At 46.2% G+C, this 25481-nt stretch overlaps 2 protein-coding genes across 2 annotated transcripts in view; one reads left to right on the forward strand and one right to left on the reverse strand.

Annotated features, from left to right (window-relative positions):
* LOC134410259 (uncharacterized) overlaps nucleotides 1-25481 on the forward strand; it is a 365840-nt gene that overhangs the window by 179112 nt on the left and 161247 nt on the right. The window lies entirely within an intron of this gene.
* The window catches only part of MSLN (mesothelin), a 31625-nt gene continuing 24007 nt past the window's right edge, over nucleotides 17864-25481 (reverse strand). Inside the window, exons 14-17 of the mRNA XM_063143430.1 lie at nucleotides 23664-23797; nucleotides 22460-22593; nucleotides 21662-21756; nucleotides 17864-18303 (exon numbers count right to left, since the gene is read on the reverse strand). Coding sequence (XP_062999500.1) covers nucleotides 18088-18303; nucleotides 21662-21756; nucleotides 22460-22593; nucleotides 23664-23797 — 579 coding nt within the window. The 3' untranslated portion in view covers nucleotides 17864-18087. The remainder of the gene's footprint in view (nucleotides 18304-21661; nucleotides 21757-22459; nucleotides 22594-23663; nucleotides 23798-25481) is intronic.

The raw sequence follows: 25481 nt of genomic DNA on the forward strand, positions 1-25481 counted from the left end.
AAAATCGGTTGGACCTAAACCTGCATCGTCAACCAGGACTAAACGGGCACCAGAAAGTAAGAGCGAGTTTGCTTGATCCTACAGAGAGGTCTCGTTTTTGTTTGTAACTGTTTCCAGAGGGTAGCTGTGTGTTAGTCTGTTGCAGCAAATGCAACAGAGGGTTTGGCACCTTAAAGTCTGACCAAATTATTACTATTATTTTGGCATAGGCTTTCATGGACAAGAGCCTACTTCATCAGACACATGAAAAGTTATTCTAAGTTGCAGGTAGATTTACACATAGTTGGGGTGGGGAAGGGAATTGTAAACTGTGAGGTCAGAGGAAAATGTAGAAAGTGCAGGCAATTACTTTCTAACAGGGTGACCATATGGAAAAGTAGGGTGGCGCTATGAAAAGGTGGACAGGGCTCCTGTATCTTTAACAGTTGCATTGATAAGGGGATTTGCCCTCTGGGCAAGACTCCTGCAGCTTTAACTGTTGTGCTGAAGAGGGGATTTCACCAGGTGCTGCATGCATACAAATGACACCTGCTGAAATCCCCTTTTCTACACAACTGTTAAAGATACAGGAGCCCTGTCCTCCTTTTCATATGGCCACCCTACTTTCTACAGTCTTGGAACTGGTTTGGGATGAATGAGGGGGAATCAGCTGAAACTTAATCCAGATAAGACCGAGGTGCTGTGGGGCAGGAATACAGCTGATCTGGGAGGAGGTGTGAAACCAGGCTCGCATCGGCTTGCAACTTGGGTCTCGTCACAGTCTATGGAAGCACAAGTAGTGTCAGTGGCCAGAAGTGACCTTTACCAGCTTAGCCTGAAATGCAACAGTTGCAACTAGGGATGTTGGAGGGATTTGTTGGAGGGGGTGGAACTCAAAGGGGTTTTGTTGGTTCACTCCCCACCCCACAAGAGTTTGGTCCGTTTCCCACTAACTGGCCCAATTCAGTCTGCAGGGAGTCAGGCCAGTTAGCGGATTTTCCGTATCTTTTATTTGCGCAAACGACGGCTGAATTTTGCACAAATTGACCAAAATACGATTGCAATTTGCACAAATTGTGGCCAACAGCAACAAAAAATATATGCAAAAAGTCCCCTAGAGTTCAGGGAAAACCTGTTGTTCTGCTTTCCAATGCAAACCGAGTCAGGCACTCCATGGAACTCTTATCGAGCCCAGGGTCGGAATTTTGAGCAACGGAAAGAGCAACTGGACCAGGCTTTGGCTACTCGTGTGCAAGTTACATAAACTGAGGCGAAAGAGAAGATTTCCACGGCCGACTTGTGCCCTGGCTTTCTCTGCCTGCCAAGCAAGCAAGTGGCTGCAATGTTGAGAAAGAAGAGGAAGAAGAAGAGGAGCAGCCGGGGTCATGGGCAGGGGTTAGGAGGACTCCCTGAGGGAGGGGTCTTGCCCAAGGGCCCTCAAGAACCCGGAGCCAGCAAGGAGCCAAGCTAAGGAGAGGGTGGCGGCTTCCCATAACTGCTCGGTTTGCAACGTCCGCTCTCTCAGCTTATTCTTTGTGAATTCGGCCAACAGCTTGCCGGTCCGCTCCCATCACCACCAGCACCCTGGAAGACCCGCTCTTCATCATCCAATACGACAGCGCCCAGCAGTTTGATGCGTGTCTAGGCAACGAGGTCTTGAAAGCCAACTTGGCCCCTCTCCTTGAGCAGCCTCTGCCAAACGACTACTTGGTCGTGATGAAAAGAAAGCTGGGCGAGGTAAACACGTGGGCCGTTGCGTGAGAAGCGTGACACAGCCGTGCTACAGCCTCTGGGCGAAGGCACCGTAAGACTGTTGGGGCAGCAGGGTTGCTAAGGTAGCCTCCTCACCTGGGCCGATCCACAGGCACCTTTCCCACTCCAGGGCGGAGCTGTGAAATACCCGCCTCTGCAGATTTGAAGCAGCCGCCAGCTGTGCATGGCCCTAATTAGTCCATGTCCTGCACTCTGGGAGGATGGAGGAGAGATCCTGGCCCTCCTCTGTGTGACAACCTTTCAAGTATTTGAAGAGTGCTATCATGTCTCCCCTCAGCCTTCTCTTCTCCAGGCTAAACAGGCCCAGCCGGGCACTTACCCCAACTTTTTTTAAGTGGAGGTGTGCCACAGCTGATGGCGCCCCCTGATTGGTCGCCATCAGCTGCAGGAAGGCTGGCTTGCTTGGACAGTTGCATTCTCATGGCTGTGAAAGTTGTATTAACAATTGCCAATGCAATTGCCAGTTCTATTAAACTAAGACTCACAGTGCAATCCTAGGCAGGTCTACTCAGAAGTAAGTCTCACTGAGTTGACCTGCTTAGGTGTACTCCCAAGTAAGTGGGGATAGGGTAGCAGCCTCCATGTATTAAGTATGGCAAGATTAATGTGACGAGGTTTTTTTTGGCAAGTGTTACAGAATAGCTACCATTGGTATATACAAAGGTAAATAAATCAACAAGATTTAAGATTCCATTTGACGAAGTCCCAAAATATTACGCCTTAAAATCAAATTTGAAACCACAGGACGTTGAAATGTCACCCAATTTAAAATTGGGGCAAATTTTATTTTCAGCTGCAAGGTGGGGATGGGCTTTCTAGTGAATAAGGTTGCTCATTCCACCCTGTTAAACGTTTCCTAATCAACGCCTTGCTGGCCTCCACTTCCTCAGATCTACCCTAATGGGATTCCAGAGAACCAGTTGACGCTGCTGGGCTTCCTTTCACGTCAGTACAGCGCAGGTGAGATCGCCAAGTGGAACGTGACCTCCAGCGACACGCTTGCGGCTCTGCTGAGTCGGGATGACGGGGCCTGGACGATGGCTCAGGTAAGAACCCCATTGGTTTACGATCAAAACGCCTGTCATCCAGTGCCCAAGCACCGTTCCTCTGGACCCATTGCAAACTTGTAACTCAGGTCTCTTCTCTTTGACCTTCCTTCCAAGAAGGCCTTCTCTGTTTTGAAAAGCTGTAGGATTGGTTGGTGTGCTTTAGCTTCTTTAGATCCCTTTCTTTAAACTCCTTACATTTCTAGCTGCCCGATTTGTATTTCTGGACAGACATGGCACTATGGTATGCATGTGTATTAACCTTATCCAAATATCCTTTTGACCAGAGGTGGGCAGAAAGTAGATCTCCAGATGTTTTAGACTTCAACTCCCAGCATTCTTGACCTTTGGCCATGCTGGTAAGGGCTTCTGGGAGTTGAAGTCCAAAACATCTGGAGACTTTCTGCCCACCTCTGCTTTAGACCTTCCTGCCCTTGAGATCTAGCGCCAGTTCTTCTATGCATTCTGGAGACCCAAGAGCCTAACTTGTTTGCTCCCATGTGTTCTGGGAGTTGTAAATACTATGAGGACCCGCGACTTTCGCTGTTCTTGAGATCTCCGTGTCCCTGATTCTTAGCGCATCATCAGATGAGTGTTTTATTGCACGCTCGTTACTGGCCACTCACGTTTTTTTGTGGGTCCTTTTGACAACGCGATCTGCCTCCCGCATGTCTCCTGCCCCTTCTGCTCATTTTTCCATCACAAAAAAAGACTTGGAAAATCCGACTTTTCAGCTGTAGCGAAACAGGCCACCATTTCCTGCTGTGTGCAGGAGAAGCAGCAGGATTAAATCGCTCACTGCGACAGTGTGGTCGTTGTTTACTTCCTCTTTCTTCCCCGTGTAAGGAAAGAGGAAGTATTGTGGGACAGAAGTGGGGGGCGGGGCGGGGAAGCGACAGTAAGGAAACGTGATCCCCCACCCCTGGTCTGGTGACGCTCTTTGTGAGCTTCGCCCGCTCTCCTGCATCCTGATCCTGTTTGCTCCGCTGGCCTGTGCAAAGGAAGTAGGGAAGCACACTTCTTTCTGTCTTTCGAATAACAAAACTTTCCCATACATGTATTCTCTTCCTGTCTCAGTCTTAGCCAGGGCCAGCAGCTTCCTGTTCAAACATTGCTTGTCCTTTGCTTCTGATCAGCTCAGCAATTCTTACACATCTACATGAAGGGTTTGCCCCAGGGTGGCTTCACAGTAGCAGCACGTCATCTACACGACGCAGCTGCCATTGCGAAGCCATCTGGGAGCAAACCCTGGAAATGCCGCTCCAAAAAAGCTGGGCACTTGCCCTGACCTTTTTGGCAGCGGAGCCCATGGTGCCCACTGACTGGTTGCCATAAGCGGCCCTGTGCCTCTGGAGAAATAAAATAAAAATAAAAATGGGGTTTTGCCCCCTGATGCAAGGGGAAAAAGCAGCTTTACTCACATGTATTCTTGCATATAAAATGCAGGTGCAGTGTAGAGTTTCAAAAAAGTTTGTTCAGTCCGTTTTGTGTTTTATTACACCGGCAGGAGCAAAAGGAACACACATCTGGTCCTAGCGATGGTGGAGGTCAGAGAAAGAGAGAGAGGGAGGGAGGAGTGGGAGGAGGAAAAAAAGGAAGAAATCACCGGAAACTACATTGTAGGCTATAGCGATCCGGAGGCTGCTTTGGTCAAAATTCCCATGAATTCACTAACTACAACATTGCCCCCATCCCCAGAAACATGCAGACGAGGTTGCAATATTCCCAACAGCAAACCTGTGGCATCTACCATGGGAAGACGGAAAGCTGGCGTAGATGGGCTGCTGGTCTGTCTTTAACTTTTATCTCCCTTTCTTGAAGCTCCAGCAACTGGTTGCAAAATACACGGAACTTGGGGGCACACTCACTGGGCCGTTACTTGACACTCTGGAGGGAGAATACCTGTGCTATTTGGCTGAAGATCAGCTGAATCAAATAAGCCCACAAGCCATCAGGTAAGTGGCTGCATTTGACTGAAGCTTTTCTGCTAGAAATAAATTTATTGATATTTGGATGTTTGTAGGCATCTATTTATTTAAAGTATTTTTGTCCCATTCCTAAATTTAAAAGGCTCCCAAAGCGGCGTACGTATAATCAGTAAGAGACGACAATCCCCACCTGCAGGGATTGCAGGGAAGATGTGGAATGGCCCAATCTCATCACTCTCCATTCAGCCTCCTGGAATGGCTGCTGGATCAGTCCAGAGTGCCTGCCCTGAATCAGTCCAGAGTACCCATTTCTCTGGTCTGGTAATCTGGGAGTTAGCATGGAGGAGGAAGGACTGGCAAGTAGTTTAGCACAGTGGTTAAGAACATAAGAACACGAGAGGAGCCCTGATGCTGGATCAGACCGAGTCCATCTAGTCCAGCTCTGTGCACACGGTGGCCAACCAGCTGTTGACCAGGGACCAACACAGCAGGACATGGTGCAACAGCACCCTCCCGCCCATGTTCCCCAGCAACCGGGGCACACAGGCTTACTGCCTCGAATACTGGAGAGAGCACATAACCATCAGGGCTAGGAGCCCTTGACAGCCCTCTCCTCCAGGAATTTATCCAATCCCCTTTTAAAACCATCCAAATTGGTGGCCACCACTACATCTTGTGGTAGTGAGTTCTATAATTTAACTATGCACTGTGTGAAGAAGTCCTTCCTTTTATCTGTCCTGAATCTCCCCCCAATAAGCTTCGTGGGATGAGCCCGGGTTCTAATATTTTCAGAGAGGGACAAAAATGTCTCCCTCTCCACATTCTCCACACCAGGCATCATTTTGTCCTCATAACTTCATCCCACGTACCTGTTGTTGTTGTTGTTGTACCCCGGGCGGCAGCGCTTTGCATACCAGAAAGAGGGTTTAAGGTGGGAAATGTAAAATATATATTAAAAAATCAACGGATGACCCAATCCAGTTCAAATTTGGTATGCTTAAAGCTCTCCTTAATATCTATTACTGTGCTGATTTTAATGTTTTTATCTTTAAAGCTTACACAGAAGTAAGCATTTGTTTAATTTTTTTCAAATCCTGCTCCTGCGCCCCAGTGGCCGCTCAGAAGATACGATCGAAAATTAGTGGCTGAATACAGCGAGGCTTTTCCCTTTATAGCACAATTAAGGCAGGATGCCTGGGAGCGCTTCACAGTCCTTTGTGAAAGGACTTCAGAGTCCTTTGCACGCAATTCGCAGTGATTGCACAGTATAACCCTGGTGTGATGAAGCTCTTAGTCTCCTTTTTCCAAAGGTGATTTGAATATTAACCTCACTGTATAGCAGCCGCTCCTGGAAGATCATCTTCCACACGGCTAACATTGACATGGCCCCCAAATCAGGCATGATTTTGAATCAGCGCTGACATTCTTACATTTCGCTTTGTTTCAGGCACACGGAAAAGCTAGATATCTCCTCGTGTTCCCAAGGCAAGAAAACCCTCCTGTATGAAAAAGCACGGGCTGCCTTTGCCAGCCAAGAAGGAACCAGCACCTATTATCCCCTCATTCAGCCCTACCTAGGTGGGTAATTTTATTGTCCCTGAATTTCCCTCTATTCTTCCACAGGCAATACAGGTGCTTCCACACTCACCTTTTCCTCCTTCCAGAATTAACACCCTCCCCTTTCTTATTCATTCCTATGGATCCAAACATTCCCCCAAGTGCTTATGAAACAAGGCACAGCCCCTCCCTCTCTCCCTCCCTTAAAAATCCCCTTTCTGCCATGAATTCTTTCCTACCATAGAGTCAAGCAAACAACACACACGGCTCCTAGTTGTTGTTTTTTACATGAAGACACTAAAGGATGTTTTTCCACCTGAAAGGAACCCAAGAGGAGCTGTGAATTGCAACATTCAAAGCATCCATTTCCTGAGACATTCAGCCAATCAGCAAACATCTCACACATCCATGAACTCCTTTTGATTGGCTCTGTGCCTCCCTGTCAATCATACCCCCTCTGGAAACACCTTAAAAGTGGAACAGCCTTCTGTCTTTGTCTTCATAGCCTGGGGAATATCTACTGTGTCCCTCTAAGGCAAGGTCCCATCCTGGGTGAAAGTCAACTGAAGATATTATGAGCTCCATCAGATGGAGAAAAAAAACCTGTTTCCTTACTGTCGCCCCTCCACCCCTGTCCCTGTCCCACGTTACTTCCTCTTTCTTCCCGAAGAAACAAAGATCGAGCGGACCATTCAGAGTCCGTTTTTTTCCACACTGCTTTTCCTGCACACAGCAGGAAATGGAGCCACATTCCCTCAAAAAAAAAGTTGGATTAAAAGGGGTCTATTTTGTGATGGAAAACAGGCAAGAAGGAGCAGGAAGTGGACGGTGTCATCTAATGGATGTGCGAAAAGCCTTGTCCTGCAATAATTTATCAACCCCCCTTTTAAAGCCATCCAAATTGGTGGGCATCTCGACATCTTAACTATGTGCTGTGTGAAGAAGTACTTCTTTTTATATTTATTTATATTTATTTATTTATTTTATTTATTACATTTATATTCTAGCTCTCTGGGCGGTTTTCAACAGTTAAAAATGGTAAACATTAAAAAGTATACAAAATTTAAAAACCATCAAAAACATAAAAACAACAGTGTAAAAACAACAGTATCCATTTAAAAAAACAAAAATTCTGGGGGCCATTAAAAACAAACAATGTTAAATGCTGTTAAAATGCTGTTAAAATGACATAAAATGCTATATGTCCTGAATCTCCCACCAATCATCTTCATGGGATGACCAGGGCTAGAGTTTTGAGCGACAGACATCACTAGCTGCGACCCTATCTAGAGCAGCTTCATGGGATATGACCCCGTTGGATTCTAGTATTGTGAACCGCCCAGAGAGCTTCGGCTATTGGGCGGTATAAAAATGTAATAAATAAATAAATAAATAAAATAGTATTTTGAGAAAAATGTCTCCCTATCCACATTCTCCATACCAGGCATGATTTGCTCCACCCTTATGCTTCAGTTGAGCGATAAACCTTTTGATTTTTAAAAGCATGAATGTTAATGTACTTGTCCATTCATTCATCCATTGGGAGGAGGTTTACTGGTGGCTCCATGGGGGACGTGCCAATCAGCATTGTGCTAGTTTCTATTTCAAATTTGCATAACCCCCACTCCACTTTGGTCCACTTTGACTGAATCTCAGCAAGGGTGTTAATAATGTCTTCCCCAATAATTAATTTCTTCTCTCTCTCTCTCTCTCTCTCTCTCTTTCTTTTTTTTAAGGTGGAGCTCTTGCTGAGGACCTGAAAAAGCTGGCTAGGTCTCAGGTTGCTATGGATATCAATACATTTATTAAATTAAATCCAGAAGAACTACAGGTTAGTTCTGACAGTGAATGAGTCATGCAGTTGAATAAGGCAGCCTTCAGTCAAGTCACATTAAGTTACATTAGTGTTTTGGAGGCAGTAGTTAGAAAGCATCAATCAAAATTTGGAAATATCTGCTATATGTTGTGAGGATGTCAACACTGCAGACTTAAACTGCTTTAACAGTCATTTCCTCTTTTCTGGGAGCCCTGGGGGAAAATAGTTTTATGAGATGGTGTTAGGAATCTCTAACAGAGAATTCTCAATGCTCTCAGTACGAGACATTGGGCTCCTTCACACGGAGCTTATGTAGTGCGACCAAGATCTGTTATGCACTGAAGTTTGTGGGTCCTTTTCATGATGTCATCTTTCTCCAGTGCCTTTCTTGACATTTTTTAACTTTATTCTGCTATGATTTAACTCCCCCAAAATGCAGTAATAAATGGGATAGTAGAGTATTGTTGTAATGTTCCAGCGCCATCTGCTGACTGTAGAAAAGCAACATATGGAACTTCCCCACAAAGGAAACTCCCCCTCAAAAAAAAAAAAAAAAAAAAGGGGGAGGGGAGAGGAAAGGGGGAGGCACATGTATTGTACCCATCTTTTAATCCTGGAAAGACTCCACACAAAGAAAGCCCGGTAGGGGTGCAGGATTTTTGCGTTAAAAAAGCCCTCTATGATGCACTTTTTGCTTAAAAGAAGCCCACTATAATGCATTATAAAATGGACACAAGGGCCTATATTTGTAATGCTTTCTAGACAAAAGTTAAAATGATTAAACTAGGGGTGTGAACGGATCCCCCGATCCTCTTCGCGCCCAATCTGCAGATTGCGGATCGGGCCCGCTCCGCCCCACCTCGATCCGCCTAGGGGCCACTCTGGTCCGCTGCGGAGCTCCAGCTCCAAATTGGAGGTCCGCAGTGGCAGGGAGTGGCACCAGGTAAGGCCCCCCTCCCTCCTCCCACTTACCTGTGTCCGTCCCGGCCCATCCCAGCTTCACTAGAGCCTGCAGCTCAACCAGCAACTGTAGACCCCGATTGCGGCCTACACTTCCTGGTTGAGCCGCGGGCTCTAGTGAAGCTGGGATGGGCCGGGATGGACACAAGTAAGACCCCCTTCCCCCTTACCTGGCTCTGCCGCCATTGCCGCACGGGCGGTGGCGGCGGCAGGGCCAGGTAAACCCCCCTCCCTCCTCTCCCTTACCTGCATCCGTCCGCAGGTAAGGGAGAGGAGGGAGGGGGGTTTACCTGGCCCTGCCGCCGCCGCAACAGCGGCAGGGCCAAGTAACCCCCCCTTACCTTTTTTGCGGAGCTCCGGATCGAGGCGAAGGATCCGCCTTCACCTCGATCCGCTCCGCGGCTCCCCCAATCCTCTTCGCCTCCGCCTTAAGGGGAGGCGAAGCCCCCCGATCCGCTCCTGCTTCTCCGGTCCGAGGAGAAGCGGAGCACATCCCTAAATTAAACCAGAATTAAAATAGAGGAATCCTGACGCTTCCTGAGTGAGCAAAGTTGTCACAAATGTTTTTCAGAAACTGAGTGTCCAGGATGTGAAAGGTTTGCTCGGTGTCAATTTGCCTGCCCTGAGGGAAGCTGAAAATGAGCCTTCAGTAGCCACGTGGATCAGGAGCCAATTTCAGTCTGAGCTGGACACTCTTGGCATTGGCCTCCAAGGAGGGATGCCATCTCTGTCCTCTACGGCAGCCAGCAGCTCAGTAGGGCGTGCCTCCATCGCCACAGAACGTAACGATATGCGAACTACCGACACCCCTATTAGCCCCATCATGGGGGTAACCGTCTCTGCCTTAAGCAATGCCACCACGCTCCCTACCACCATGAGGACGAACGCAATCATCCCTAGAGCTGCTACTGACTCCCTTTCAACTTCCCCCTTCAAAATCCCCATTGCGGCCAATAAAACATCGACCTCCATTGATACCACCAATACAACCGTTCCTACCACGAGCACAGACGCCACAGTTGCTTTCCCCACTGAAATCCCAGCTATCTCCTCCAACGTCACAGCTACTTCAAACAAAACCATCCGCGGAACACCAATCCCGTCCTCCGCAAGAGAAACCAACACAACTACTTCTGGCAAAACTGCAGCAGATTTGATTTCCAACAGCACCACGTCCAACAGCACAGATATTCCTGCCGTTGCTACAGACTCCACCACTGCTGTCCCTACAGAAATCATCGCTATATTCTCCAACGTCACAGCTACTTCAGATGATACCGTCCGTGGAATACCAGTCTTTGCTACTACAAGAGATATCAACATGACGACCTCCAGCAGAAATACAACAGATTCCATCAGCACCATGGCCAACATCACAGTTCTTCCTACAGTCCCCACAGAAATCATTGCTACCTCCTCCAACGTCACATCTACTTCAAGCAATACCTCCGTGGGAATCCCTGTTCTTCCCACTGGAACAGGTATCAACATCAATACCTCCGATGAAACCACAGCAGCAGCATCCAACCCCACCATCGCAACCAACCATGCAACCCTTCCTACCGCTGCCACAGGCATCAGCGTGACTACTGCCACCAATGCAACCGTTTCCCACCCGCTCGCCATCGGCAGAAACCACACGCTCAGTGCCAATGCAAGCGCGATCAGACCCACCAATATAACTGCCACCACGCCTGGCATGACTGTTATATCTTCTGTAAGCCCGCCAGCACCACCTAAGCCCATGCTCAATGCAACCACTGCAACATCCATCGACACAGCCTCAAAAGTCATGGACCAGACCCCAAACACCACAAGCGAAACCACGGTCCATAGCCTAGTGCCTGTCCCTCCAGGGCCGGCCCCATCTCGAGCAACAACTCAAGCTGCTACGCCCACAAAGAGAACTACCAGCAAAACACCTCCCAAGACAAAACCAACTCCAAACGGCTTCATCTTTATTGAACCACTAAGTGGTAAGTATCCGTGGTTTATGCAGCCATCAAATTTCCTTCTCTTTCGAGGGTGGGGAATGCCTTCTTTAAGGAATACATGAGGCTGGAATGAGCTCCGTGGAGGGGCTCAGCTGACTTCCGTGGGGGAAGCTGTCTTCCAAAGCGTGGCTGCCACCATTGGAAATGCTCTGATGGACCAAACAGGCCCAACGACACTGGGCATGTTGGCTGGAGGGCAGTGGGGGGAGAACTGCTTTCACGTTCCCTAAAAGTTAGACAAGCATCAATTCTGAGAAACACTTTTTGTGTTCTGAAATGGAAACATCCTTTAAGCTTGCAGCGATGCTCTAAGTTATGCAAATCAGAACTGTTTCTGTCAGTTTGTCCTATTTTGCACAATTAATTTGAGACCCAGAATTTTAAAGGTGGGGAAGCATTTATAGTGCAGTTTCCAATCCTCTAGCAATTACACCCACCCAACCTAAGGTGGAAGGGGTCATAGAATCATAGAAGAGTATTTATTTATTTATTTGTTTATTTATTACACTTATCTACCGCTCCCATAGCCAGGGCTCTCTGGGCAGGTTACAGAAATTCTAAAATTGAGGTAAAAACAAGTATACAAAATTTAAAACTCTAAAACACAGTACATACACACATAAAGCATTAAAAACCGATTAAAAACTAAACATGTGGGTAATTAGGATGTGCCGCCATATGCCTGGGCAAAGAGGAAAGAGTAGAGTTGGAAGGGGCCTCAAAGACCATCAAGTCCAACCCCCTGCTCAATGCAGGAATCCACCCTAAAGCATCCCTGACAGATGCTTGTCCAGCTGCCTCTTGAAGGCTTCCAGTGTGGGAGAGCCCACAACCTCCCTAGGTCATGGGTTCCATTCTCATACCACTCTAACAGTCAGGAAGTTTTTCCTGATGTCCAACCGGAATCTGGCTTCCTGTCACTTGAGCCCATGATTCCGTGTCCTGCACTCTGGGAGGATCGAGAAGAGATCCTGGCCCTCCTCTGTGTGACGACCTTTTAAGTATTTGAAGAGTGCTATTATGTTTTCCCTCAGTCTTTTCTTCTCAAGGCTAAACATTTATTTATTTTGTGAACCGCCCAGAGAGCTCCAGCTATTGGGCGGTATAGAAATGAAATAAATAAATAAATAAATAAATAAATAAATAAATAAATAAATATCCCGCCCTATATCTCTAGGATCTCAGGGTGGCGTAAAGATAAAATCACACAAACAGTATAAAACAATAAATATACATAGCTAAAAACAAATTAAACCATTAATCAAGCTAAAACCAGAATAGAACTTATAAACATGAGAAGTTTGAGAAGAAATGTATGGAGGACAGGGTGGGAACTGGGGAGGTATGGTAATATAGCTTTAAATTCTAGTCCTCCGATTCCCTTGCACTGTAGCAGCACACTGAGAAACAATCTGGGCTGAGATTGTGCGTATGAGGAAGGGGGGCTATGTAGATAAAGGGTTGGGTTCTCGTGAAGTTCTATAGGACAAAACCTCCATCTGGATCACAGTGGAGAGGGGGGTGGGTCTGCCCCTTGCCCTGGAAGCTCGGGTCACCAGGTGTGGATCACTTAGCCTAGTGATGGCACAGGGTCCATCCATACGAAATAAACGCCTGCCACTTATTCCTATGGGGAACAGTAAAACTGGGGACACAATTTTGTAGTGTGCAGGCCCCGTTGGTCTACTCTCCCTGAATTTGAGCTCGGGTACGAGTGGGTTTCTTGGGTGGGTTTAAACCCAAGGATCTTGTAAGCATGATAGAGGTGTACAAAACTATGCATGGTGTGGAGAACGGGGACAGGGAGACATTTTTCTCCCCCTCTCAAAATACTAGACCCAAATGGTGTCATCCCATAAAGCTGATGGGTGGGAGATTCAGGACAGGTGAAAGGATGGACTTCTTCACGCAGCGCAGAGTTAAACTAGGAAATTCACTTCCATAAAATGTAGTGATGGCCACCAGTTTGGATGGCCTTGAAAGGAGGTTGGATAAATTCCTGGAGGAGAAGGCTATCAATGGCGACTAGCCCTGATGGGTACATGCCACCTCCAGTATCCGAGGCAGTAAGACTATGTGCACCAGTTGCTGGGGAACATGGGTGGGAGGGTGCTGTTGCACCATGTCCTGCTTTGTGGGTCCTTGGTCGGCAGAGTGCTGGACTAGATGGATCCTCAGCCTGATCTAGCAGGACCCTTCTCATGTTCTTTTAGGGACTCATACCATTTTTTTCCCTTCTCCATCTAGCCTCGCCTTCCAACACATCCCTCAGCTGGCTTCTTCTGACATTGTCCCTGGTGGTTGGAATCTCATTTCAGAGGAGGCATCTCTGAAAACATCATTGTTTTCCTCCTTCGCAATGGCTTTTGGTGACGGCAACTGAGATAGCTTCAAAGTTCCGCAAGGGAAGCTGCCTTGACCCTATGGATCGATACTAGTACTATCTAGGCTATGTGTTGATTCCAACATTATATGTATATGTGCACGGACTCTTATTGCCTGAATGTGGAGCTTTTAGTCCTACTCCCCTATGCTGATTGTATTATAGTGATGCTTTTGCCTGCAAAGTGGTCTTGGGTTCCAACCAGAGCTTGGCTCAGTTCAGACAACACGTTTCTCAACAGTGGTTTACATCACCGTTGAGGAATGTGTTGTCTGGAAAGAAAATTCCACCCCACGGTGGAGGGTGGTTTTTTTGGAAACACTCTACGCAGAATATCCACACTGTGCAGAGGAGAGTTCCTACACAACCATTGTGTTGCGTGTTGTGTGGAGGGCTCCGTGGAGTTTCCTGTTGTGTTGAGTGGACTTTTCCCACTGGCTACAGAGTTCCCTGGCAAGAGCGGTGCCACTCTAGGAGAGCCACTGGGATTGGTTTTTATGCAGCAATGGCTGATGGGATATCATCGGGAGGCCCATGGGAGGAGAGAGGGTGGAGGAACTGTCACTCAAACGTCACAGTGGATTTCACTCAACTCCACGGTAACCCACAGTCACACAAGGGTGGAGTTAGAACGTGTTGTGTGAGGAGCACCCCCTAAAAACTCAACCATTGAATGGAGTTTTCGCACTGCGTTGACTAATGTGTTGTCTGAACTGAGCCATTGTGTTGATTCCAACATTATATGTGTATGTGCACGGACTCTTATGCCTGAACGTGGAGCTGCTTTTAGTCCTACTCCTCTATGCTGATTGTGTTATGGTGACGCTTCTGCCTGCAAAGTGGTCTTGGGTTCCAACCAGAGCTTTTCTGTTCTCAATGGAACTTGGCCTGTGGAGCCACCTGGAGGAGCTGCGCTCCTGGATCCCTTGATGGGCCTGCAGCCTTGGCACCACTGATTCTTAGCAAGAGGAAGGAAAGGGATCGGACTGGCTTAGCTAAGCACCCATTGATCTGCTATCTTCCTGGTCCTTAAACATAATTGTTCCCCAGAGACATAGCCCAGTTCTAGCTTCTCTTCCTGGATAACTATCTATGGCCCAAGGCCTGGTTCTGGTGGTCTTGTTGCTTTGACTACCTCTTGCTGAATATTACACATCCACATTTTGTCAGTTCATGACGGCCTGAACTCCACCCCCTCCCCACCTTTGACCTGCCTCCAGGGACAGCTGGTTATACCACGGCCAGTTAAGATAACACCAGCCAGAACGATATGTGTGTTCTGAGATGTGTGTATGTATTTCATAATGATAATGGGGGTAGGTAAGCGATTTCTCAGAACCCAGATGGTGGAGTGTAAGGGCAAGAGGTTTATTAAAAACCTCCCCAAGCATCTTGACTTGTTGGTAGTGCGCTCTCTCTCTGTGAGAATGTTTGTCTGCCATTTACCATCTCTTAAATTTGGCATGACTCTAAAAGGTGTAAAAAGATGGTGGAAATATGAAGGCATCTGTACTGAATTTGCAAATAGTTTTATTCAGGCCCAGTTATCCTGCAAGCAGATTGGAAAATCCAAAGAGCCCTTATGCATCAATTGGACAAGGGTGTGTGTGCGTGTGCACAAATACATTTTTCCTAGTGACAAAATTTTGAAGCCTGGGGAAATGCAATATTGTTGCAGCCTTGAAAGAAAACATATTGATTCCTTATTAACCAAAGTTAACAAATACATATACTTTGCACTCTACCTATACTCCATATTATCAGAATTTTGATAGAAGTTTTTTTGAGTTTTGGCTGTTGCTTGTCAGTCAATCCTTTATTTAAAGCAGCGGTGGGGGATGCATGCCCCCCCAGATGTTGTTGCACAACAATGTCCACCAGCTCTAGGATAGCCCATGGTAAGAGCTGATTGGAATTGGCATTTGGCAACATCTGGAAGGCCGCATGGTCACCATCCCTAATTTAAAGCCTTGGTGAGTATCTGGTACTCCTGGCCAAAACTTGCAAAAGAAGAACTTGCAATGGCTGATGGGATACCAGCAGGAGGACTGAGGGGGGAGATGTGTCAAACACACCATTGACTAATAGTCAACTCAATGCTGGCCTTAATCTGCACCATGGTTGATTATAACCATGTCGTGTGGGGAGTAGTCCCTCGATAATCAACTGTGGACTATTAACCCACCATTGACTATTGTGTTGTCCAAACACAGCCAATCTGTTCTAATTTCCTGAAACTGGTCTACATATCTTTTAATCTCATATTACTTGATATTAAACTTCTGACAAAGCATTTTCCCCTCCTAAATCACCCAGGTACCTAAACTGAACAGAGTTGCTTTCTGTGGGAATGACTTGCTGTTTAGTTTTAATAAAACATCATAAATAAAAATAAATATTTTACTTTTGACTGGTTTTGAGTCTTCCTTCCTTTCTAGATATGCTGAGGTGGGGCATGGAAGCAAGAGAGGGTACAAAATGAGGGGGAGAAAGTGAATGCTTTTGCTCAGCCTCCTGTCTGGGATTGTATCTTTCCACATCGCCTGCTGACTCCATAGACTTAGGTTTGCTTCTGAGAGCATGTTCATGACATGGGATTTCTAGCCCAATTCCTGAGAAGTAACTGGTCAGAAAGAAAAAGAATCAGGAAAATCAGTAACAGTACCAAGTTTATTAATAGTCCACAGACTTTCAAATCCCCCCCCCCCCCAAAAATGATTTTGTACAACGAGGGGGAAAAAAATCAAAAATACAAGAAAGTCCGCTGGGAAAACATTGTTTATTATTACAAATTTAAACAAGTTTAAGACAAAATTAAAATGATCAAGTACTGTTTTAACAATTCTGCAGAAGTTGCTAACGAGTCTTTATAGCTTAGAATGAAAACTTTGCAACAGATTTAATTACATAAGGTTGTGTATCCACAGCCAGGTGGGGCTCTGAAGACCTTGGGTTAGCCATATTTAGCGTACACATTCAAATCAATGAGACTTTAGTCATGATTAAGCCCTTTGATTTCAATAGGTCCACTCCAAGTATGACTAAATCCTCTTTCGGGGAGCTTTCAGATGGACAGCTCCTATGCTAACAACCAGGAGGCATTTTGCAGCAATTCCATCTTTTTTCTTTAAAGGAAGAATGGTGAGAAAACACCAGGAAGGCCACAATTAGAAGCCAGGATTCTCTGGAGCCCCTATAGCATTCTGTGAATGAAGGAAGGCAATGAGGGCACAAGAAAGGCTGGCCTAGGAACACCCCAGACTTCTTGAGGGCGGCGCCTGGTTAAGCTCAGAAGCCCCAGGGTCTAAGTGGAGTCAACTAAGCAGGACTCCACAAGGTGGAATTTCAGAGCTCAGTATTGCTCTTGTTGAAATTCCCACAGCTGGCAGAAACAAAACCAAACTTGCAAAAGAAACAAAATCCCTCCCTAGAGGCCTTCAAGAGGCAGCTGGACAACCATCTGTCAGGGATGCTTGAGGGTGGATTCCTGCATGGAGCAGGGGGTTGGACTCGATGGCCTTATAGGCCCCTTCCAACTCTACTATTCTATGATTCTATGGCCTAATCTACACCAAGCAGGATATTGCACTATGCAAACGGTATGAAAGCAGTATATAAAAGGCAGGAGCCACACTACTGCTTTAGTGGTATTGAAGTGCACTGACAACCGTTGGGGCCCATTGACACATACCACTTTCATACCGCTATATCCCCCTTGGTGTGGCTCCTGCCTTTTATATACGACTCTCATACCGCTTTCATAGTGCCATATCCTGCTTGGTGTAGATTAGGCCTATGCTTCTATGCTACCAGCCTAAATTTAGATTGAAAATATCTCCCACCTCCCTTTCCTCACTCTCCAAATTGAGCTTGTAAGCTTCTTGGGGCCAGGGACATCAAAAATAGACTTTCAAGTCCCTGCTTGGCTTTGAAGCTCAACTACAGGTCTTTGGCTTGTTCCCATTTCTCAATCCGACCTACCTTAAAGGGTTCTTATATGGTGACCAACTGTCAGGATTTCCCCGGATTTGTCCTGGTTTTTGTTCTTTCCATGGTGTCAGGGGGTATTTTCTATAATTTTCAATAATGTCCTGGAATGACACACCTTCCCCTTTAAGGCTGCCATTAGCATGGCAGGAGGGAATGACATGCTTTCTTGAGGCACATCATTCCCCCACCCCGAGCTCCAATTGAGGTCTTAAAGGGGAAAGTGGGTCATTCGTGGACATTATAGAAAAGGCCCCAATTGGAGTGGATGGTGGTGGTGCAGAATGAAATCCTTTCCCCTCCTCCACTCCAATCGGGTTCTTTAAGGTGGCGGGAGAATAACGTACTTTCTGCAGGACTCAGAAAGCTGCTTCCCCCCCACACACACACACACTAGGTGTCCTCTTTTTTGGCTTCCCAAATATGGTCACCCTAGGTTATTATGAAGATAAAATGGGGAAAAACATGTACGCTGCCCCAAGCAACTTATAGGAGAGGAAGAATACAGAACTATGCTAGATAAAGAAAATAGTACCTCCACACCCCAAAGATACATTGAGACTTATTTTAAAATAACTCCTACATTCTGTTTCCCAGGTTGGAACGCTTTCTTGCCTGCTTGTAATTTGCTTGCTGAGTGGACTTGAAGTTAACCCCCTCTCCCCTAGAAAGCAAATGCCAGACGTTTCCTACGGTTAGATCTGCGAGGAAGATCAACGTATCCATCTGGTAGCCCACCCTTGGACTCAAGGCCCAGACTGTTCAGCTCAGACTGCTTCTGTTTGTAGCTCCAGTCTCTTAGTACAGGATTGGACTGGTGAAGCTTCAGGTCTGGCAGATTGATTCCGAGCAGGCCTCTGACATCACTGGGGGTTAGTTTCTGTGGAATAAACAAAATTGAACTGATTATGGACAATCTCCACCCTGCTGGCATTCCAAAGTTTGTTTATTATTTATTTATTTATTACACCACTTCCAGCAAACTACCAAAGTGGTTAACAATATCACTATCACCTAAAAATATAGCAATAAATATACAATAAGGGAGCAGGCCTATGGTCCCTGGACGAGTGTCCCAGGGAAGATAAGAACATAAGAAGAGCCCTGATGCTGGATCAGACCAAGGGTCCATCTAGTCCAGCACTTTGTTCACACAGCGGCCAACCAGCCGTTGGCCAGGGACCAACAAAGCAGGACATGGTGCAACAGCACCCTCCCACCCAGGTTCCCCAGCATAGGGTTGGTCAGATTCCCCCTTCTGAGTTTGGAGACAGTGCCCTGAACTCAGAAGGGGGAGATGGATATCCAGCCTCCCCCCCCCCACTGAAAGAACAGTGCCAGCTGCCCTCCAAGATTGGAGAAGTGACCTCGAAGGAGGAGGAAAGGGGGCGTTCCTGTGGGCGGGGAGCGGTGGAGATCGGAGATGTGAGGATACGAGTTATCCTCAGGATCTTCCAGCCTCCTTCCCTCCCTGCTCTGAAGCACCTTTGCTAAACAGGCTAAAAAGCCCATCTAGCGAAATCGGCAGGACAGGAAGATGGAGAGGCGATGATTGGACATTGGACACCTCCAAGTTTGGGGACTTCCGATCACTGAGGGTGCAATTGATATGGTTGCGCCCTAAAATAATCACTGGTCGACATTAAACTCTACAGGCTGGGTCACAGCTCAGGGGAAGCCTGCCTAAAGAGGTGGGTCTCAAACAGACACCTGATGATTATGACAGAAGACACCTGCCTCATGCCCCAAAGGAGTGCGTTCCAGGGAGGGCGGGTGTCGCAACACTAAACGGTCCAGCGCAGGTCCTCCTGAGGCGGACCTCAGAAGCATGGGGGCACCATCAGAAGTACGAGGACTGGGCCGGAACATAAGGAGTGAGGCAGTCCCTAAGGTAACCTGCAGGGTCTCCAGCTGTTTATATCTTAAAAACAGAATCTTAAACTTCGCCTAGTAGCTTCTTGGCAGCCAATGAAGTTCTTTGAGCATGGGTGTAAGAAGCTGTTGAAAAGAGGGCCTTGCTGGTCACTTCACGGCTGCGTTCTCATTCTGCACCAGCTCCTGCTTCCGGACCAGGCCCAAGAGCAGCCACACAAAGCTTTCACGGTGGACGTGAGTGACGAGCTGCTCATTTCCTGAAGCGAAGGGATGAACAAACACATACGCTGCACCAGCCTTTCTGTTTGGGTTTCCTTCCACGTTCCTTAGATGTTTTACCTCAGGAGGAACTTCCAAGTGTGCTTTGAATTTGGCATTAGGTGAGATTTTAATGTACAATCACAGTTTTGCCATTTCTTGGACAAGTCAGTCCTGGCTTCAGTAATTTATGCTTGACTCATCTCCAGGTTTGATTACTGCAAAGTGTCCTAGGTGGGGCTGCCCTTGAAGACAACCTGGAAACTTCAGATAGTACAGAAATCTGTAGCCACAATGTTGTCTGGGGCCAGTAGGATGGAACATGTTACGTCAGTTTGGGGCCAGCTACATTGGCTTCCAATTTGTTTCCAGACTCAATTCATGGCGCTGGTATTTAGGGCCTTAATAAAGCCTTAAATGGCTTGGGACCAGGATAGCTTACGAATCAAACCCCCCCCCCCCATGTCAGGGGCAGGTAGTATATGGTTCCCACAGCTCCCTAGTGTGCCCCACCATCCCCCAAAATTGGGGGTATCCCAAAAAAGTTAAAAAGGGGTGGTTTTTTTGCAAACCAAATGGCATCCATAGCTTCAGCAGAAGGTCCAAAGGGTCAAAATTAGTTTTTTGCAAGCAAATTTTGATTCTTTTGGTGCTCCATAGCAGTTCTGGATGTTGTTGTTGTTGTTCTTATTCCAATTATTGGCACATACTTGGGCGGGGTGCAGCCTGTGGACGGTTCTGGTGTGTGTGTGAAACGGGCCCCTGCAGCGACCTCCTAAAGTTCCCCACCTCTGCCCTATATGAGCTGCTCAACAACGTTGCTCTGCCCTCCTTTACTGAATTGCATGAAGGACCACAATAGTATTACGCCACACCTTCATTGCCTGTAAGCCTGCACTGAAAAAAAACACCTGTTCTATTTCGGCAAACTTTTTTTTAATTGGGGCCTTAAAATGTTTGTGCTTCTATTGCTGCTATTAATTTGCCATCTGCAGAGCTTCAATGTATTTTATTTGATTAAATTGTATTGGTTTTTAATTTTGCAAGCCTCTTTGATTTTACACACGTGTGCAGAAAGGGTGGAATATAAAGTTCTAAACATATAAATAAGGCTGCGATCTGATGGTCCCTGGAAAATGGCAGATTTTTCGGCCGCCACGGCTGCCCTGAAGGTGACGCTCCCCTGGCAACGGGGCTAAAAATGGAGCAGTTTAGGTTTGTGCAGTGGAGTGACTCAGGATTCACTCCAGGACCCAATAGGATGTGGAATCTACATTCAAAGATGGACAAATCTGGAACTGAATTATTCCCCCCCCACCCCGCCCACCCCAAAATCATTTAATTTAGATGCTTTCTGAAGGTCACCTTCAGCCCTCAGTAGAGATGGCCTTTTTGGGCCAGATAAATCCCTGCGATGCCCCCAACTCAGGTTATGTTTTGGGCAATTGTGCAATTTGCACAAATTTGTGAGCATAATGCAAATAATAATAATAATAATAATAATAATAATAATAATAATAATAATAGTATTTCTTACCCGCCTCTCCATCCTGATTGAGGCGGAGAACAACAGTAAGTATAAAATACATAAAATATTGATTAAAACATAGTATATATTATTAAAACTTCCTAAAAAACATACTAAAAACATACTAAAAGCATCCTAAAATTCCACTGGACTGTTAAAGACTGTTAAGTTGACGAATCTCCTCCGGCAGGCCATGCCACAGTCGGGGAGCAGCAGAGGAAAAGACCCTCTGGGTAATACCTGCCAGCCTAGTTTTGGCTGGCTGAAGGATGTTCTTCCCAGAGGACCTGAGTGTGTGGGGCAGATTGTACTGGAGAAGGCGATCCTGCAGGTAGCCTGGACCCAAACCATGTAGGGCTTTAAAGGTGATAACCAACACTTTATACTTCACCCGGAAACTAATTGCCACAAACATCTGTGTGTTGGCCCAAGTTGTCATGCTCCGAGTCGGGCCAGCTCACAGACGAGTGAGCTGAAGTCTGGAGGGGGTGGAGTGTGCTGGCAAAAATCCGCTGAGCTCCACCCCCAAAATGGATTCCTCTGACATCCCTCGGCCTAAGAGAAGGTTCCAACTCACCATCACCGCATCTTTTTGCAAGCCCAAGAAAGTCTCCACATCCATGTTGACATTATTTTTGCTGAGCGCCCTCAGATCCTCGCCTGGAGCCCCTCCTGGAGGGAGAGAGAGATGGAAACTTGATTGTTATTCCTCATCAAACTTTCAGTGTAATGGCAACTCCTTCTAAGATTTTCTAAAAGGCTAAGCCTTAATTGCAGATTTCCCTGATACTTTCACACGTTTTACATGTTGACAGCCCTTCACGCTTTTGGAGCTTATCCAGGTGACCAGTACAAAGCACAATCGCTTTCTACAGGAACTACAGTATTTATGTCAGAGGAACCTCATTGCCAAGCAACACTCCAAATCACGATGGCCTAGCTAGCAGGAGAAATTGTCCTAGCGTTAGTAGGTTCTAGCGTGAGTGCTAGGAAAATGCTGTAAAGTAAGTTTTTTAATCAGTTCACAAAATAGTGTCTCTTCATAGTAACAATGTCACAGAGGTTCACCCCACTCGTACAAAATCATTCTGCACAATCCTCGCAGTAGCAATGGGAGAAGAATCACATTTTCCCTGGGGCAAAATACTGCATGCTGGGAAAATGCGATATCCCCACAAGAGATGTGCTGTCTTATTTTAGGTAACAAATAAGGAACAACTATACGTTTACTGAGCTATACACGGAAAGGCTCTTACTATTCTTTGAGGCACACAATTATAAGGAAATCCAAGGCTTGATTTCAAATTGTTTCCCAAAGTATCAAACTGTAACTGGATTTCAACTGGATTTTCCCCCATACCCTGGTTTTGCTTACCCAAGTATGGCTTGATCAGGTTATAATAAGCAGGAAACTCATTGTGTCGGTCAGAGAATGCCCGCTTGGCTTTGGGATACAGGACATTCTTGGTGGTTTGGGAACAATTAGACGGGTCGAGGTCGCTGGCCATCCTGTCCAAAAGAAAAGAAAAATGGAAAAATGGAAAAGGGAGCAAACAAGAGATAAGCATGCACACCAGTCCTCCCACAGCCTCCACTTCCCACCCAACTTTGCTGAAGTTTTCTAAACGTCAGTTTTCACTGGCGTCTTCTAAACAGTGCCGTTAGTAGTTATGAAGGCTGTCCATGATCTGAGCTCACTAGATCAACATAAAACTATCTGCTGTGAAGCCCACGTCCTCTGTGAGTCGATTGGTGCTTTTCATTGGTTCCCAATGATTAGAATGACACAGTGAGTGTCATCAGACGGGGAGATTTTCGCATTTCCTTATCGTTGCTCTGGCCTCCTCCTGCTGTCTCACAATAGAGATGGTCTCTTTTCACGGGGAGAGAAAGAGGAAGTAAACAAAGGCCACGTGGCCCATTCAGGGGCCTTTTAGATTACGCCGCTTTTCCTGCACACAGCAGGAAAAGGCGGCACATTCCGTTTCTAAAAAAAAAGACGGATTAAGAGGGGTCTATTTTGCGATGGAAAAATGAGCGGAAGGAGTAGGAGGCATGTGGGAGGCAAACATCATCGTCTAAAGGACACGCACGCATCCATAAGTGGGCAGTAGCAAGCGTGCGACAAAACACTTGTCTGATGACGCTCAGTGTTGTGATCCGACCTTGTAAGTTTTTCTGTGACTCTTACTTTGCCTTTAAGGGTGAACTAAATTCTGTTCCAGTAAATTACTCTGCACATGCTTTGGATGTGAGTTTTCTTATCAATCTCCCACTGGCCTAACGTGATAATGGTTATACTAAGAGATGTTGTTTTTGTTCTTACATGTAAAAGAAAAGTGGAAAGGCAACTTTGCCCACTGCTCACTCTCTAACGCCACTCTTGGAAAGAAGGATGCGGATTGATGCCGCTAGTAATTACTTAAATTGAAATGAAATTTTACAAGAATTTGATAAAATGGGGGTGGGTAGGGACAATTTCACTGAATTTCTCCAGGGGAAGAAATTCAATTAGCAAAAAAGGGAGCATGGTCCATCCTTCTTGCTAATAGATAAAGCGGTTAAAATAATTTACTCACTTGATGGCATTTTCATGAATCATGTTGAGTTGATTCTCATTCAGGAGGCATATGTATTTTGATCCAATTGCATTGAGAGCTTGGCTATCCAGTGGCTGTCCAGAATCAACATATTTCTGAATAATTAGGGTGGCCTGAAAGACAAAAATTCAAACCCAAAACAGATCAGCCTGAAAGCATTATATTTCATTAACAGTAAATGCTTGAGCCCAATATACCTGATATTGCTTCGCTACTAATGTGAGAGACTGCTATTTTGACAATTCAATATCACATTTAATGAACATCCTTTCTATGAAAATCAACCGAAGTCTGAGCTATTGTTGGAAAAGTTGCAAGACTTCAGAGTACAGGTAGCATGTGGGTGGAGCTGTGGTCAAGTGAACATTTTACACCTGACAAAGATAGCACTTTGACCTGGTTCATACACAACACTAAACCGTTTGGTTTGTTGAAATCTTGCTTGTCATTGTGTTTGAATCCATTCCTGCAAACAATCTATTATTTGCTAACCAGCTACAAACCACAAATACAAGCTATGGTTTGTTGTTTGCTTATAAAGTCTGGCTTATTTGAATCATGGCTTGTATTGATGTTTGAACCAAAACCATGGCTTATCCCTCGGTTGTTTGCACCGCTGCCATGAAACAGAGGTGCCCAGCAAGAGAAGCCAGAGAATGAAACTGCTCTGAAGGTTAACAAAATAGGTGAGAGAGAAACAAACCGCAAACAGGGAAAACAAGCTCAGTTGCAAGACATTTCATGGCTAAACAAACTATGGTTAACATAAACCATGGTTTAGCATTACATGCAAACACAGCTGCTGACGGTTCCAGTAGATTTTGGCATGCCGGACTAGTTTGGGAAACCCTCTGTAACACCTCTAGATTGTTACCCATTCTATCCGGCTCCTTCCCATTTCCCCCCAAGATGCTCAAGGCCAGAACATTCAGAAACCTGCTTGAGACACCAAAATGCCCTGGGGGGCGGGATACAACAATTCATGTGAACTGCACCATGTTAAAAAAATAAATGTCCAAATGAACCACAGGTAGCAAAATGGTTAATCTCTCTTGTCCAGGAACTATCAGTAGAGGAGAACAGAAGCGCCACAATCTCTGTGTTTCTTAGTTTGGTAACTAGAAACTCACGGCAAGATGTACCTTTTAATAGATATTTCATATTGCACCTCCTGTTTAGTCCTACCATTACAGATCAAGATGACCTACAGAAGCGCTCATCAGGATTATCATGAGAAGGACACAGCCTGCAGTGCAGCAGCCTTTCTGTTGCTTAGCAATCATACACAGTGGGGAAAATACTGTTTGTGGATTTGCTGTAGTCCATAGCTCAACTATGAAGGGCCCAAGGAACAGTCACCCAATGTTACTCTGTGAAATTGACCCTGCAGGTACAGTAGTGATGGAACCACTGTAACACAATGCCTGCCATGTCCATCCCATGGAGTTGATCCAGGGGGATACCATGGTCAATGGTATCTGTCATGACTAGGCCTGTTCCCCTTAGGCTGGGGGAAGGAGTTTCAGGCAATCAATAAAATCAGATTTTGAAGTAGAAGTACCAGAAACATACCAGCCTACACGGGGAGTGGGGGAAGTGACTCTCATGGGCTCTTCACTAGGTAAGAATGAACTTTCACCAGACCTTATCTCTGAAAACGTTAACAACACACGGTCTGTGGGAAATCAGTATTCTTCCGAGGGGGAGTGCACTGAGAGGCTAGCTGATCCTAGAGTACATCACAGACTAAAATGGGTGGAGCTAAAGGAAGATTGAGAGAAGGTCAGCCTGGCTAGC

The sequence above is a fragment of the Elgaria multicarinata genome, chromosome 17 (genome assembly GCF_023053635.1).
Source record: "Elgaria multicarinata webbii isolate HBS135686 ecotype San Diego chromosome 17, rElgMul1.1.pri, whole genome shotgun sequence".
Classification (NCBI taxonomy): Eukaryota; Metazoa; Chordata; class Lepidosauria; order Squamata; family Anguidae; genus Elgaria; species Elgaria multicarinata.